This window comes from Puntigrus tetrazona, unplaced genomic scaffold (assembly GCF_018831695.1).
Source record: "Puntigrus tetrazona isolate hp1 unplaced genomic scaffold, ASM1883169v1 S000000079, whole genome shotgun sequence".
Classification (NCBI taxonomy): domain Eukaryota; kingdom Metazoa; phylum Chordata; class Actinopteri; order Cypriniformes; family Cyprinidae; genus Puntigrus; species Puntigrus tetrazona.
Window position 1 is genome coordinate 100001 of NW_025047756.1, and position 17500 is coordinate 117500.

A 17500-nucleotide genomic window follows, 5' to 3' on the forward strand; every position below is an offset into this window, starting at 1 on the left:
TACCAAAAAATAATCCTGGAGACCAAACCTGCATTTATTTGATCTAAAACACATCCAAAACAACTGCTTCGTATTTAAATGTAAACGTTATTTCTTCAGTGTCACATGCTCCTTCAGAAATCATTCTAATATAATTTTAAGATTTAAATCAGTCCAAAATATCAGCATTTAACTGAAATCAATAAGCATTTGTAACATTATGCACCAAATCTTTGTGTATAATGTGGGTAAGAAATTATATAAATTAATATTTTCATTTAGCAAGGATGCTTTTGATTGATCAAAAGGGATGATAAAGACATTTAGATGTTATGTGTTACCAAACATTTCTATTTCAGATAAAACCTAATAAAAATTTTACTCTGCTGTGTTAAGCATAATAATAAAAAATGTTTTTTGAGAAGCAAACAAGTAAATCACATCAGTATATAAGGACTGGAGTGATGATGCTGAAAAGTCAGCTTTAAAAACACAGAGTAAAATATATTGCAATAGAAAGTAGTTATTTTAAATAGTAGAAATGTTTGACATTTTTTACAGATTTTACTCTGTATTTTGGATCAAATAAATGCAGGTTTGCTAAGCAGAAGAGACTGGTAGCTGATGTATTTGTCTTATTATAGGTATATTATAGGCCTGTATTTACCGGTGGACCTCTGCTTGAACTTCTCGCTCTTCTTCTTCCTCCACTTCCAGGGTTTGAAGAGGCGTCCCAGAGAGGCAAGCCGGCTCCTGCAGTGGATGGGTGCCGCCAGCGACCCGGACCCCAGGGACTCGGCGTGGACCGAGGCCAGCTTCTCCACCTCCTCAGCTGCAGAGCGACACAGAGAACGGGAACCAGCCGCTTCACATGATTCATCCTGAGCAGCGTTTCTCAGACAACACATTCTGTGCCATTTCTGCGCCTACTGCTGAAGCTGCAGCACGCGAAGTAGGTCAAACACAGTCCCCGCTGACACACATCACACACACTTCCACTACGGCTCCACCTGAACACACACACACACACACACTCGGGTCACGGGAAACACAACGATGATCCGCAGTGAAGGAGACGAGCACGTGCCCATCACGCGCAGGCTATTTATAGCTCCATCCTAATCACATTAACACATGTGACGCACACTAATCGAAGAGGAATTTAATGAAGAGGATTAAAGCGGCGGATTTAATATGACAACACGTTTGCTGATGCTCTGACGGCATGATCTACACCGACAGCTCAACCTTACAAGCCCAGAACATCCAGCTTCTGACATGTGAACAAAGAGTTATGAGCCTCGAGAAGATCCTCACACGCTGCGGTCTGACCTCAGAATTCATCAAGACACACGGTCTGGAGATGTGTGCTTTAAAGTTGAACTGGCTGGTGGCACACACACACACACACACACACACACACACATGCGCACACACACTCTCATACACACACACACTCTCACACACACACACACACACACAATCCTGTTCAAGTGATCGCTGCCATCTGAACACTGTTGCTGTGGATCACTGCATGTATGAACAAACTTGTTCTTTAATAAAGCGATGCATGAAAAAGCTTGAATATAAACGTGTTCTACCCATCCTTTTCAATCTGCATTGGCTTGCACTGAAAAAAAACGTGTGATTTACCACCAAACCGGTTAACTCTTCCCTAAACATTAACTTTACAGTCTGCATTAACTAGAAGTTGCAGCTGACCTCACTTCAGTATTGTGATGTACTTCAGAGCAAATGTTCAGATTTTGACTTCATCTTACGAAATACAAGAAAGTTTTTGTTTTCTGTTCACAACAAGACTAGTATAACTGTGTTAACGAACCAGTTGAAGCTGTCTGCACACACCTCTCTCCACTGAAAAACACTGAAGTGAGATATTCTTCCTATTAACCCTTAGAAAATAATAACAAAAATAGCACGGTGCTGTAAAAATTTAAACTACGTGCCTTCCAAACATGTGCACCTATAATTTACAGTAATAACAGCGAAGCATACATAAACGCATCCCTTGTGAGCTCCACTTTTCGCAGCGTTCACACGGGACAGGAGCAGGAGCAGAAGCGTTTTTAAGAACTCGACACACCTAATCACAAACGCAACGCTCGAGGCGCTCGCGTCGGTCACGTGCGCACTTCTGACCAATCTTGAAGAACAGCAACGCGTCCGAGATTGAACGCGACGCAGTTATCGGCCGCAGACTCACAATAACACGCTGAAGACCGTCGCGTCGCGTCGCTCGCGGTAACTCACCGTCCTGCGCGTGGCTGCCGCGGCTGCAGTTGCTGCATATGTGTTTGATCTCTTTACCGATGTGGCAGTGGATCATGAAGGGCATGTTGTTGAGATGCTGCTGCTGCTGCTGCGGGTTCTTCTCTTTCCTGTAATTCAGAGACATCATCCTGATCAGGCTGAAGCCCTTGTTCTTCGGCTTCTCCATCGCGTTCCCCGCGGGCGCGTTCCTGCCCCAGATGCCGTGCATGACTGCGTGATCCGCCGTAGACATGACGAGGATGAAGGTGATGAGGATGCACGCGCTCAGATGCGCAGTGAACGCTGGTCCTGACGCCCCCTGCAGGACACGCACTAGAACCGCGGCGCAGGGCCGTGTCTCAAATCCCAGCGAGCTCCCTGTCTGCGGCAGTGCTGAGCCTCGAACACGCCTGATCTGCGCGGTGTGTCTGCAGCTCGCTAGCTTTCATGCACAGTTAATGAAACGCACACGACAGGGACGCGCCACGCACACACACACACACACACACACACACACGCGCGCGCGCACACACACGCGCACCGACATGTTACTGCATTACATTGAAGCTGCTGTGATTTTTGTTGTTGTTGTTGCCTCCACTCAAATATACAAACGTGTTCAGCATACTAACACCAGCCCTGCTGTTTCAGTATGCATGGAATACTTTTGGTTAAGTAAGCGGTGCATTATGTGCACTACTGTATCCTACAGAGCAATGTACTTGACTTGACCTTCTGCTTCCAGTGTGACAACTGAGCTGTTTATTGATTATGATTATTTTTACGTTTTTTTAAGATATTTTCAGCAAACTGTATAAAACATAAAATTATATATTATATAAATAATCTAACATTTATGTAATTTGCTCATGCGATAGCTGTGTTGCATACTACTTTGAAGCATTTATTACGGCATACTTCCTGCAAATATCATACTTTTATATCATTTCAAATGGAGGTAATCTAGATTAGTATGTGACACACATAGCTGGCACTTGACCTCATTATGTCTGTGTTCAAGTTGTTTGGTGGCATTCCAGTATAAATATAAAACCTTATAAAATCTGCTGTGGCCTGATGGAAGAAACGTTTAGTTTTTGACTTAATTACAGTGCATTTGACAGAAAGTTGCTAAATGTCAAAATGAACTGTTGCTTTGTTGCTGCAGATAACTGTATGAACATAAAACTTGTGTCGACACAAACTAAGTAAAAATGCTTAAATATAAACAACTGGGGTATGATCTTATTTTTGCATGCAATTATATCATAGATAATATATAGATTTGGTTAAACCCTTGCATGTTTTGAATCATTTCATTATTACGTTTACTGTATATCTACCTTCTTCCACACCACTGACACCTAAGACAGTTTTGTTTAGACGAAATCTAAGGTCTCTTTCTCCATCTGGTCCTTCCCCTGTGATCCCACCCCCAGACATGTATCACTGGATGTGAAATGTGACACAGTTATGTTGTGTACTACCCTAACTAGCTGCCTAGACAGTATCTATCCTATTTCCTCCAGACCAACATGTGCTATTCCTTCCAGCCCCTTGTTAAGCAGTGTCCTGTGCACTGTATTTGCTATGGATGTTGAGATTCACGATCATAAAGTGTATAATATCGTTTGGGGTGATCGTTCATAAGGCCTTCCACTGGTAAATAATTAGTAAATAAAAAAAAGAAGATAAATATTGAATTCACAACAAATGATACAATATAAATTCAGTCATTGTTTCCTCAGCCTCATGCTGTTCATAATGACTTCTGTTCAAGATAAAAAACGATTTTAGTAGAATTTTAACAAACCACTTTGTTCACGCACTCACCTGATCACACAGCTGCCTCGAATCATCAGACACACGCTATTTAAGCAAAAGACTTGAAAAGACTGCCTACCATTTATCATTACTATGTTTAGTGATAGCTACTCTACAGAGCTAGTTACAATTGCCCTAGTTAAACTCTAGTCTGTCCTTGTCTGTGTTCCCGTGTTTTGATCTCTATTGTGTTGCCATTTGGACTCTGTTTGCCTCTGTTTGGATTATAGCTTGTTATCATATTGTTAGCATTTTCCATACCTCATTGTCGTAGCTGTATTTAGCCAGCGTCACTGCTAAACCTTTAATGTTCTCATATCACACGTCTTTATTTGTGTGTCACATCTGAATGGATAAAGTGGCTCACACTGTTATTGCATGCTCTCTTCATGTCTTTTAAAAACAGCACCTACTATCAGGGGGATCTTTGTTTTGGCGTTCGGCCCACTACTTCAATGGAATGTCCGAGTGCTCCTGATGGTCAGTCAGCGACCACAGGCCCAGACCTCTGGGGCTTACACACTCTGTCACTCTTTTCCTCCAGTGAGCAATGCCTCCAACGAGTACACTGTCCAAACTACTTAAGTTCCACATAATAAACACGGGTGCATCTGGATATTTGTACAGAATAGCCTGGGAATTTTGGGCTGCTAGCAAAGAAAAAACCTGCTCCTTGTCAGACACTATGTCCCTCAGAGGCCGTGAATGTAAAAAACAGGACCAATGACAGTCAAGAGCCATTGATGACCCCACCAATTTGCATTGGACTGTAACTCCTCCGGCACAAATAATTGGCTTAGTGGCCACCCGGGTGGAGACCTTAACCCTTCTAAGGCTGTGCAAACTTTTGATTCTATCTCTCAAGTGAGTGTAGAGATTCTCGGGAGAGAAAAGGCAGTACAGAGCATTGGGCTTGATATTCTTAGAGGACCCGGATGGTAGAAAAGGGCCTGTCCATTGAGCCTGACTGGAATTAAGATGTTTGGTGGATCAGATATATTCAAGATTCTTATGATCAGTCCAGACAATGTAGGGTATTCCTGAACCCTCTAACCAATAACGCCACTCATGCAACACAAACTTTAACAGCCAGCATTGTTACCAATGTTGTAATTGCATTCAGCGGAACACAATTAATAAGAGTAAAACGTGTAAGGGTGCACCTTGTTGTCAGAGAAAGTACTCTGAGAAAGAACTGTGCCTACCCCCACCTCTGACACATTGACCTCCACCATGAACTAACATGTTGGTTCAGGGTTGACAAGAATGGGATGATGATGGGGCAGTCAAGGCAGTCAGAAGGCGGAAATTGTAAATGAAACACCGATAGAAATTGGCGAACCCCAGAAACCTCTGTAGGGCCTTAAGGGGAATCAGGGGTTGGTCAATCCACCACAGCCTTAACTTTGTTGGGGTCCATGTTTGTTCCCTCGGATGAGATGATGTACGACAAAAAACGGAACTGGCTGTGCATGAAATACGCATTTGACAAAAAGCCCATTCTCAAGCAGCTTCTGAAACACTCATCTGATGTGTTGAACATGTTCCTGGAGAGAGGAAGAAAAAAATCTATGTCATCCAGGTAGACATATATGAACTGTCTCTCAGCACGTTTTTTACGTGCTTGGAAAACCCAAATGGCATCACCAGGTATTCAAAATGTATTAAACACAGTCTTCAACTCATCTCCCTCTCTTATGCAAACCAAATAATAAGCAATGCACAAAACTGATTTGGTGAAGATGAACACTCCCTGCAACCACTCAAAAGTATTCTTTACCATGATGTTGTTCAAACCTTGGCAGTCAATGCAAAGAACCATCCTTCTACATGGCAAAAAAACCCTGATCCTGCTAAAATCAGAAATCTATTTCTCCATAGCCTTCCTTTCAGGAGCAGAAAGCAAATATAATTTGCCTTTAGACGAAGACACACCTGGAACTAGACTAAAGCACAGTCATAGGGACGATGTAGAGGAAGAGAAGCAGCCCTGGACTTACTGAACACTTCCTTCAGGTTGTGGTACTCTTCTGCCATGTTTGGCAGGTTTACCACCTCATCCTGCAACAAAGACCCAAGACACAGAGGAACAAGCAGACACAAGAAAGGAGACATAGCAAGATTCACTCCACAGGGAAATGGAATTCTGACCTCATTTCACTTTGGGACTGAGGTGAATAAGCCACAGATGACCCAACATCACCAGAGCTAGTAGAAAATCGAGTAAAAACACGATTGTCTATATGATTTTCAGATGTAATGAGTGTGATGGGACTGGTGGAATGAGTTACGCAGGGAAGGGCTTGTCCAATAAGTGCATTGACCGAAATCCTGTGATTAAGAGGAACCATAAGGATGCAAAGGTATCGTCCCAGAGCTATATCCAAAAGGTTACCTTGAGCTTTGAAGACCAATAGCACCCTGCAGTCATGATTTCTGGCTGGCTATTGCAGTCTTTACTGGGCAATCAGCCAGATGAGTCAATGAGTCCATCCAAATTGGTGGGTAACTCCAGTGTAAATATCATCTCTCACCCTAATGGAGATCAGTCAGCATGCACGCATCAACATCAACATCAACATCAACATCAACATCCGCAAGCTCCAGTAAGCCATGACTTTGACCTACCAGCAGCACCACTATGTCTAGTCATTATGGTCACCACTCTTGTGTTTTTAGCACTCCTGAGTTCACAACCCGTGATTTAGTGGAGCTGTTGTGTGTTTGTGTCTCTATATTCATGCAGTAAAATGGCAGATGCCAGAGTTTCTCAGGATGAGATCTTGTGTTCGGTGTGTCTGGATGTCCTGAAGGATACGGTGACCATCCAGTGTGGACACAGTTACTGTAAGAGCTGTATTACTGACTTCTGGGATCAGGAGGATGAGAAGAGAGTCTACAGCTGTCCTCAGTGCAGACAGACCTTCAGTCCAAGACCTGCTTTAGCTAGAAACACCATACTGGCTGAAGTGGTGGAGAAACTGAAGAAGACCAAACTTCCTGATGACTGTAAAGCTGGAGCTGGAGATGTTCAGTGTGACGTCTGTACTGGAAGAAAATACAAAGCTGTCAAGTCCTGTCTGGTTTGTCAGGAATCTTACTGTCAAACTCATTTTGACCATCATGAGGAGTTTCATTCACGTAAACCACACAAAGTGACTGAAGCCACTCGGCGACTGCAGGAGATGATCTGCCAGAAACACAAGAAGTTTCTTGAGGTTTTCTGTCGCACCGATCAGAAATGTATATGTATGCTGTGTACGATGGATGAACATAAAAACCACGACACTGTATCAGCTGCAGCACAGAGGACAGAGAAACAGGTATTTAACACTAGACTCTGATGAAATATTACTGACACTCGCTTCATATGTGTTTATATCAGCACCATATTAACATCTGACAGCTTTCACACCGAACACGACAGCAGCTGCACAAACACTTTCTGTTCAGTAAATCTGACTGATTCCAGATGATTTGAACCATTTATAGCTTCACTTCAGTCATTTCTTTTCTGTCTAGAGCTGCAGTTTAATTACAGAGAACACTGTCAGTGTGAAGCTCTGTCTGTGTCACTTTCATACTAGTGCTTGTATTACGAAACAGGCCTTAATCACACAATAATAATTCAGACGACCTGCTCATCCTGCATTCATCTGTTCTCATGATGATTTAGTGTCAGTAGTTTTCTGTGAGATTCACTATCATGTGTTTGTCCTGAAGCACCAGCTGAAGGAGACTCAGAAGACGCTCCAGCAGAGAATCCAGCAGAGAGAGAAAGATCTCCAGCGGCTGAGAGAGACTGTGGAGTCTCATAAGGTGAGTCTGGAGAAGAAGAGAAGTTTGTCATGGTCTCGGTTCAGACTCACTGAATCACTGTGTGTCTAACAGCGCTCTGCACAGACAGCAGTGGAGAACAGTGAGAAGATCTTTACTGAGATCATCCGCTCCTTTGAGAGAAGACGTTCTGAGCTGATACGACTGATCAGAGATCAGGAAGAGCAAGCAGTGAGTCGAGCTGAAGGACGACTGGAGCAACTGGAGCAGGAGATCAATGATCTGAGGAGGAGAGACGCTGAGCTGGAGCAGCTTTCACACACACAGGATCACATCCAGTTCCTGCAGGTAACACACATCTAGAAGAACAGATCGGAGTGGACTTGAGCGAAAGTTAAGGTCAATCTAATCATAATCTTTGAGATGTTTTTCCAGAGCAAATCTACCCAACCCTACAATGAGACTCAACTGATGTGTTTGAGCTGTTGATCAACATCTATGTTCTCAGCAGACGTATTCTCATCCAAACAATATAGTTTGCATATAGTCTAAGTGGTAAATGTTAGAATCTGTACATGTAATGTGATTTCATGAATACAAGAAGAACGAGGCTGATGCTGTGAAAGTGCTGGGTTGAGGTGTGATACTAAACATCAGCCGAATCAACAAGAGCCACACAAATCTGATGTTTCAACAAGTGTGGAGTTGATGAGTTTTTTTCTGTTTTCTGTAGAGTCTCCAGTCTCTCTCAGCTCCTCCTGAATCTACAGACATAAATGATGATCTCTTCGGTTCTCTTGTTTCTTTTGATGATCTGAGAGAATCTGTTCATCAGCTGAGAGACAAACTGGAGGATTTCTGTAAAGAAGAGCTGAAGAAGATCTCAGACAGAGGTAAAGTCCTGGAGATTGATCTGCTCTCAGAAACCAGTCCATCATCATCTCATATCAGGGAGAACATCATATCAGAAATGTCTTAGGAATGATGCAGGATCATGAGAATAACTCTGTTTCCACAGTCACCTTCACCAACATTGTTCCCAGAACCAGGAACCACTTCCTACAATGTAAGTCAGTAAGAAAACAAGCAGGAAACTCACTGAGTGTGTTCATGTTCTTCTGTAGAAGGTGAAATAATTGACGATGTAGATGATGATTATGACAGATATCTGCTCACTGATCATACACTGAACATGAACAGATCAAACAGATTGATAATTCCTGATTCTGAAGTGTTTTATCTTCATCAGATTCCCGTCAGTTCACTCTGGATCTGAACACAGTGAATGAACTTCTTCGTCTGTCTGAGAACAACAGAATCGTTCCTCACACTAACACAGTCCAGTCGTATCCTGATCATCCAGACAGATTTGAAGGTGTGTGTCAGGTGTTGTGTAGAGAGAGTGTGTGTGGACGCTGTTACTGGGAGCTGGAGTGGAGCGGATGTGTGTGTATATCAGTGTCATATAAGAGCATCAGCAGGAAAGGACGGCGTAATGAAGGTGTGTTTGGATCTAATGATCAGTCCTGGAGTTTGATCTGCTCTCCATCCAGATACTCATTCAGACACAATAAGATAAAGACTGATCTCTCTGTAGAGTCCTGTAGAGTGTTTGATGATGATGATGATGATGATGATGATGATGATGGTGGTATCAGGAGAGTAGGAGTGTTTGTGGATCATGGAGCAGGTCCTTCTACAGCGTCTCTGACACAATGACCCTCATCCACACAGTCCAGACCACATTCACTCAGACGCTCTGTCCTGGGTTTGGGTTTTATTTTACTGGATCATCAGTGAAACTGTGTTGATGAATCAGAATAAACTGACGAGATTCAACCCAGAATTCTTTGAGTTGCAACCTTTTTTTAACATTTACTTGCTTTTAAAATGGGGCCATATGAATTCTTTGTGTCTAGTTTCTGTACCCAGCTATTTTTAGTTGTACAAAGCAGTGAACTTTACTACTTGATATTAGAACTTGATATTAGAAAATCCATTTGAAAAGATATTCCAGTTGAACAGGATGTTGTTTTTTCTGGTAGTCAAAGTATAGATATTTAATATCTTCAGGGACATGAGGTAAGTAATGCAAAAATCCAAATCCTGACCTAAAGTGATCTGAATTACAGAAGCACTGAACACAAAAACAGTCAAATGATTTTCATTCTGAGGCATAAGTACAGCTCTTTCCGACACGGTGAAGCACAGAAGACGTCCTCAATAAATCAAAGCAGCATCTCCATGACTCAACGAAACCTGCAGACCATGAAGACATGATTCAGCGTGAGTCACATCTACACGAGCTCCTCAGACCCTTCAGAGACACAGAGACGTCAGATACATGCAGAAGAGGAAAACCGCCGTTTGTTTGGAAAGAGCCGGCTGTTTGATAGGAAATTAAATCAATCAAATATTAAAGTTCATGTAAAGCATGTTTACAGGGACTATGTGCTCATCACACCTCAGAAAACGGCTGATAACCACCGCTTTAATTGTTGATGGTTTCGCCTGGTCTTGGATTGTTTGATTCTTCGGAGCTCGCTGTCATAGCAACAGGTCCGTTAGCTTATCAGAATTATTATTTATTATCAGGAGCAGATTGTTTCATGTGAACAGGATTAGATCGCGGCTTTATAAACAGAATTCATCCTTCATATCTATCCCAGCCACCGATCCTTTACTACAAGAGTCTTGAAGGAATGCTGCCGTGTAACCAATCAGATTCAAATCGCTAATTACAATTTAAAAATAAATAAAAAATTAAAGCATGTACAAATACTAGAAATTGTAAATAGAAATAATTGGAAATCATGTAAAAACATTTAAATGAAATAAAAAACAGCACACGGTTCATTCGTCTATTACTTTTGTTTCCTTATAGTTTTTGGTCAGATGTCTTTTTTAATTATGATGTCATCACGTCGCTGTCTTGCCATCAGCCAGAACATTAGCGTCTCCACGCTCAGAAATAAAGGTACAAAGGCTGTTTCCCCTTTGAAAATCGTGAATTTATCAACACGGATGTGACGTGAGCGTATACACACTTCATAGTGTTCTTCAGCTGTACTCAGTGTGTAACACAGCGGTCAACACAGATGCATTAGCCAGAGTCATTCAAGAAGATCACTCGCTCCTGACCTTTACCATGAATTAGACGGAGTGCTTTGGGACGGGATGAAGACATAAGGCTGATCTGACTTTTCTCTTCAGGGTGTTCAGCAGAAACAAAGCCACCAGAAGTGTTCAGTGACAAAGGAGAGAAGACGAGAGAGTGATCACTGCTGGTGGGGTTTAAAATCATAGCTTTTTTTGAGCGTGAGCGATCTGACACAGCACAGTAATATCTATAAAGTACGTCATGTTTATTAGATTGCAAGAGCAGGGATTCAGAGAAGATGTTTTTGTGGTTTAAGGGTATGGAGCGGTGATGATCGGAGGAGGTTAAATAAAGTTGTGAGAAAATGTCCTAGTATTCAAGAACTCATGAAAGTACCTGCATGTGTTGATGAGTTAACCCAGGCTGCTTTTAAACCGCTGCTGTGTTTTATTTTTATAACAGCTAAAGTTTAGACATAGTGCATAAAATATATTAAACTGAAATGCTTGTATTAAACATATTTGTGAACTGTAGTGATGATGAAGCCGTGCTGATGCTGAGACGGAGCGAGGAGATCGTTGTGATGGAGACGCACTGCTAGAGTTTCCGTCTCCATGGTAACAGACTGACGGTCTCTGCAGGACTGATGCTAGCGAATTAAAAAACAAACATTCATGTGTCATCTGCAGAAGCATCCATTAAACGCTTATTAGGCATACCCTCAATTTTGTTTGTTATAATATATAGTTTTAAATGTTACTTAAAAATTAATTTCACCATTTTGGGTTCACTGCAGATGTTCTTGTAAAAGGAATAGTTCACCAAAAATAAAGATTTTGTCATCATGTACACACACTTGTGTTACAAACCTGCACAATGATGACAGAATTTTTCTGCACATGATTACAGTCTGTGTAAAGACTCCATGCTTCCCGGGAAATGGTCAAAATATGGAAAAATACAGTAAAAAAGCGTGTGAGTGGAGAGATCTGTGCAGCAGAGATTTAAGAACATCTCAGTGATCTTCTGAGTCTCAGAGAAACGAGTCTGACAGAAGAATAACTGTCTCAGAAGGACATCCAGCTGCTCTGGACTAAATGAGCAGGTCTTATGGAAGAAATAAAGATACGACACAAAGCGGAGTAACCACGATAAATCATAACTATATGATGTTTTGAAATTTTAGTTTCACCAAATCATGGCGTAGCGTGAGATCGCAAGCATCACCGTGTAAAACGATTGACAAATACAGTAATATTCTTCATCATGTGGACAAACTGCAGGCTAAACTACAACAGATCTCTGCATGAGAAGGACATGGACTCAAAAAAGATGAGAGATGCAACACAACGCCAGCAGGGTCACTCATACTTCAACAAATAAATGACAGACATTTAATTTTTCTGAAATACACTGAACAGGTTTATGCTGTTTTATTGATTGTTTACGTTGCTAAGGGTGGTTGCTAAGGGTGGGTGAAACCCAGCTGCTGACCAATCAGAATCCAGGACTGGATCTAACCGTTTTATAGTACTCAGGTATTTGTGTCAGTCGTTTAACAGGAACGGTGTTTATACACGAGCTTTATATATCAATGAGAGCATTAACAGATAGCTGTATAAAACAAACCTGTGGATGGAGGACATGTGATATCAACAACAGAAGCATCACTAAATGTTTTGCAAAAGAGAAATCTTTGTCCTAAATGAAGCATCGGGAATGAAAGTGGAGTGTGTGTATCAGCAGATATGTGTGCTGCTCATCACACAAAATACACGTTTTGCCAAGAAATGTTGAATATCTGATTTCACAAACACATGGCTGGTTTTCATACAGCACCATCTGTCAGTATAGATTTAGATTTTGAGTGCATATCGAGAGAAAACCTCCAGAGCTCATCTCTATCATCACCAGTACGGAGATCGGTTTCTCGCTGTCTGTTTTCACTTTAAAGCACTATTTAACTGTGCATCTTTTCACTGATCTATCCTAAACATCAAAACTCAAGACACTCCCAAAATTACAATTTCAACCTATATATATATATACACACACACACACACAGTTATTTGTCCTTCTTTTTGGGCTTCCCAAGCTGCTGGAGGCCTCTTACAACCAGTCTGAGTCCTAACCTGCCAAATACAAGATCAAGTATTCTGGGAATAAAACTACGTACACAATGCCAGGACAACGCACAGGTTCTCAGTGGGTGCATCAGGAAGGAGGATGAATCACAGATTCACTGTTTGGCGGACAACTGCACAAAGATGAGAATCAGGAAACTTTACTGAGCTGCTGCATCTTTGTGTTGATTTAAAGAACTCCTGCAGTCGCTCTGGACAACAATCACACAGACCTCACTCAGAGCTGAGAGAGCAATGAATGAAGATAACAAAATCCCTTTTCCACATGTGTTCCTAAATTACATGAACTTGTAAGTATCATATTTGGCGGCTGCCAGCAAAGGTTTTATACTAAAAGCAGCGGCATACACGTTTAATACAGATAAAACATGCTTCTACATAAAAAACACAAGGTGGCAGAATGTGCATGCTCTTTAGAAGCTGAAGTGTAAGCGTTTCTCTCAATTTAAAACGTTTTTCAGCACCCCTTCTGAATTGGTTACCAAACACACACACACACACACACACACACACACACACACACACACACACACACACACACACACACACACACACACACACACACACACACACACACAGACACACACACACACACACACACACACACACACACACACACACACACACACACACACACACACACACACACACACACAGACACACGCACACAGACACACACACACGCACACACACACACGCACACACACACACACACACACACACACACACACACACACACACACACACACACACACACACACACAGACAGACACACACACACACACACACACACACACACACACACACACACACACTCACACACACACACACACACACAGACAGACACACATATACACACACACTCACACACACACACAGACAGACAGACACATATACACACACACACACACACACACACACACTCACACACTCACACACACACACACACACACACACACACACACACACACTCACACACACACACATATACACACACACACACACACACACACACACTCACACACTCACACACACACACACACTGAAGAACATCAGTGTCATCTAGTGGAGGTCTGATGCAGGACAGTGTGTGAAAGGACTTCATGAATGATTGTCGGTGTGTTTCGTCTCGTGAGAATTCGGTTTATTTTGGTTGATTTATTAACATGTAATATATTTTCTTGATCCAGGTGGAAATGAACTTTAACTTGGAGCCAAACAAAAGAGAGCCTCACCTTCTGTTCTGTTTCTGATCTCATCTCAATCTCTCAAAGTTATGAGAAACATTCTTCCAGTAATACTGTGTTTCTTCAGAGATTTCTGACTCAAGGAACTGTTTTCTTGAAGTGTTTTAGAACTTCTTGTCGTTTGGAGATCATTCAGAATGAAAGTTAAAATAATGTTTGCAAAATTACAAAAAGGAATGCTCTCTTATCGTCTACATAAGAAAGAAAAAACGCTTTTTAGAAATGGACATTTTGAACACTGAGAGAATATTCAGAATGAACATAATGTTTTTATAATTTAATAAGAAAGTTGGCATAACGTTCTTAGAGAATATTTTGGTTATCATTTCACAGGAGCTTTTGTGGTAAAGTCATTATAAAACAGAAACTATGAGTGATATGTCCAGGTCAAACCGCACTGACAGAACAGAGCCACTGGACCTGAGTGAACACAGGCTCATCATCATCATCATCATCATCACGAAGAAGAACATCCCCAGACTGAAGCTTCAGACGAAACACGAACAACATCTGAAGATGATGCCCATCTGAACACACTGACCGTCGCTAGGCTGAAGATGCGGTTGCTAAGGTGATCCACATCAAGCTAACAAACACAATAACCAACACGAATACTTCCGTACTTCATACTACAGCAGGAGTGTGTCTGAATCACGGTGTTCTTCAACAGAAGAAGAGATCCTGAAGCACACGTCACTGTCCCATGATGCAGTGCGTGACGGACAGAGGATGAGTGACGCCATCCGCTCTAGATTACACTACAGTATATCTATCTATATATAGTTATGGATGTACTTAGTACTCAGAGAGCGTGATTAGAGACGCAGCCAGAGTGTAGTGCACTAGAGCACACCCAGATCCCTGACTAGTGTTCACTCACTGTACACCTGAACAGCTCACTGCCTTATTTCTGTTATTAAAAGCTTGGACGTGAAGCAGCGACCTCCACTGAGTTAGAATCAGTGACACAAGGTTAAAATAATTATAAAAGACTGATCATAATTCTGAGCAGAGTCGTTAAGAACAGATCTAGTCTGCAGATATCAGAGTATGATGGACACAGACTCTTGTTCTTTTGTCAGGCGTCTCCTTCCAGCGAGCCGTGTGTTTCTTTATCACCTGCTAGTGTTGTTTAGTGTGTGACGGGTCAGTTAGTCCTCGCTAACTAGTTAGTTGTGCGAAGCCTGATGCATTAAAAACACTGCAGTATTCTATAAAACAAAAAAGAGTTAAAACGAGGCACAGCAGTTTAGCGAAACGTTCGCATAAAACTTTTTTTTGTCATTATCTGGAGTGAAAAGAGTAAATAATAACCCTGCTTCAGTTCTGAAGTATTCTTACTGTGTTCAGGATTAATGTGAACACATCTGTGATCATGATGCAGTGATGGCGCTAGTCTGAACCCGTGTGAGACCGCAGGGTGTGTATCCCCACACACACACACACACACACACACACACACACACACACACGGTCAGTGCTCCTATCTGATCCTGCAGGACACTGATCTCTGAGATCTCCATCAGTTCTCTGTAACTTCATCAGTGCAGCACAGTTAGTGCCCTTGTTAGTGCTGACTCAGCTGAAAACCATGTCAGGTCGCCATGACAACAAGAGATGCTGCTGCTTCACCGGAGCATCATACAGCACATCTGCAGCAAAGCAGGAGTGTGTGTGTGTGTGTGTGTGTGTGTGTGTGTGTGTGTGTGTGTGTGTGTGTGTGATATTGTACCTGTCCGGAGGCTCACGGATCTCCCGGTGCGGCGGAGGTACGGTGCTCTCCGGACGGCTCTGCGCTCGGCTTCATCCGCCATCGACCTCCATCAGCGGCCGCTGCTCCACCGGAACCGGCGCAGTGTGGCGGCAGACGCTGGAGTCGGTGAACCGGAGAGGAACGGCTTCTCCCGGAGAGTCGCTGCACCGCGGTCCTGCAGGGGGCGCGTCAGAGGAAAATTGAATAACCCTGTAAATATATAATCATCCGTTCATTCCTGTCTGACATACGAATAGAAATCCATTGCATCGGTTGATCTCGACGCTGGAAAGAAAAGTTGATTCTGTAATTAGTCTGTAATTGCGAGCGCCTGATTGGTTCATTCCGAGCAGCGCTGAGGAAAGCAACTGATGTCACGTGACTCCGAAAATTCGGAGATAATATTTATCTTAAAAAAAAAAGCAAAAAAACATTTTTATCACATCCAACATTTTTACATTTTATATTTCAATAACATTAAATTAGAATTTAAAGCGTTGGGGGATGTTTACAAACTAATACAGTCATAAGGACGCTGTAGTGATGATCGTAGAGTGTTTTCTATCAGATATAAATAGAGTTAGTCTATAAGGTTTAAACCTTAATCTACTGACGTGAATCTTATCCTGAATTGATTAGGCCGCCAGAGCTTCTTCGTACAGATAATGCACATATTGGCACAAATAAAGGAAAGGCAGAAATAAAAAAAAGAGTATTACTGTATTTTTACTATCTCTTCCTTTTACAGAAATTATCCTGTTTCTGATCATCGGACAGAGAGTACAGTAAAAGAGCCTTCTTTCCCATAAACTCTGCTTCAGTCTCATCATCTGCCTCCAGGGGGAGCAGAGCGCAGCATCACCATAGAAACAGGCGCGTTTGCGACAACTTTACACACTTTACGACACGTTTATGTAGTTTTCGGCAAGTACGACGCCTAGCAGGAGTGTTTTCGTAACTTTCGTAAGATCTTTAGAGATTAAACTGTTCATCACTTGATCCTATACGAGCGAACATCGCTAAAGGGTTAGGCTGCTGTGTATTTCCAGCGGGTTGTCACAGATCTGACGCGTTTATAGAGTGTTTTATATGATTTGATCTGCAGTGTTTTCATCATTAAAGAACTAAACTATAAAACTCGTGGAGTCTAATGCTCTGCTCGAGTCCTGAAGAGAGGTTTTATCTGAGAATCAACAGCATCTGTGTTTAGTTCATCACAACAGATATTAGACTATAGACTAGTTGTTTATTTGAGATGTCGATGAACGTCTACTTTGTGTGTGTTTGACAGACTGAAGTGAGGAAATGCTGATGTGGAGGTCAGCAGCAGCTCGCTGCAGGAGATGGACAGCTGTCAATCAAATCATCCGCTCAAACTCAGGTGTGAAACACACACACACACACA

General features: G+C 42.1%; 4 protein-coding genes across 8 annotated transcripts in view; 3 read left to right on the forward strand and 1 right to left on the reverse strand.

The window, feature by feature from the left end:
- The window catches only part of LOC122332444 (phosphatase and actin regulator 1), a 27896-nt gene extending 11685 nt beyond the window's left edge, over positions 1-16211 (reverse strand). Inside the window, exons 1-2 of one of the 3 annotated variants that reach the window (XM_043229752.1) lie at positions 16075-16211; positions 647-811 (exon numbers count right to left, since the gene is read on the reverse strand). In XM_043229752.1, coding sequence (XP_043085687.1) covers positions 647-811; positions 16075-16156 — 247 coding nt within the window. In that variant the 5' untranslated portion in view covers positions 16157-16211. Of the gene's footprint in view, positions 1-646; positions 812-1995; positions 2021-2250; positions 2741-16074 lie in introns of those variants that run through there. The other 2 variants (XM_043229751.1, XM_043229753.1) reach the window with 2 other exon arrangements.
- On the forward strand, positions 6825-8830 carry LOC122332447 (E3 ubiquitin/ISG15 ligase TRIM25-like). The gene is made up of 4 exons (XM_043229758.1): positions 6825-7397; positions 7798-7893; positions 7966-8199; positions 8585-8830. The coding sequence occupies exons 1-4, from the start codon at positions 6825-6827 to the stop codon at positions 8828-8830; spliced, it is 1149 nt and encodes a 382-aa protein (XP_043085693.1).
- Positions 8703-9663, forward strand: LOC122332446 (stonustoxin subunit beta-like). Its single transcript, XM_043229757.1, has 2 exons — positions 8703-8917; positions 9101-9663. The coding sequence occupies exons 1-2, from the start codon at positions 8833-8835 to the stop codon at positions 9568-9570; spliced, it is 555 nt and encodes a 184-aa protein (XP_043085692.1). The 5' UTR covers positions 8703-8832; the 3' UTR covers positions 9571-9663.
- A 34-nt stretch (positions 16212-16245) lies between the features above and the next one.
- The window catches only part of LOC122332445 (NAD-dependent protein deacylase sirtuin-5, mitochondrial), a 5339-nt gene continuing 4084 nt past the window's right edge, over positions 16246-17500 (forward strand). The window contains exons 1-2 of one of the 3 annotated variants that reach the window (XM_043229756.1): positions 16246-16307; positions 17387-17476. In XM_043229756.1, coding sequence (XP_043085691.1) covers positions 17401-17476 — 76 coding nt within the window. In that variant the 5' untranslated portion in view covers positions 16246-16307; positions 17387-17400. Of the gene's footprint in view, positions 16308-16998; positions 17122-17386; positions 17477-17500 lie in introns of those variants that run through there. The other 2 variants (XM_043229754.1, XM_043229755.1) reach the window with 2 other exon arrangements.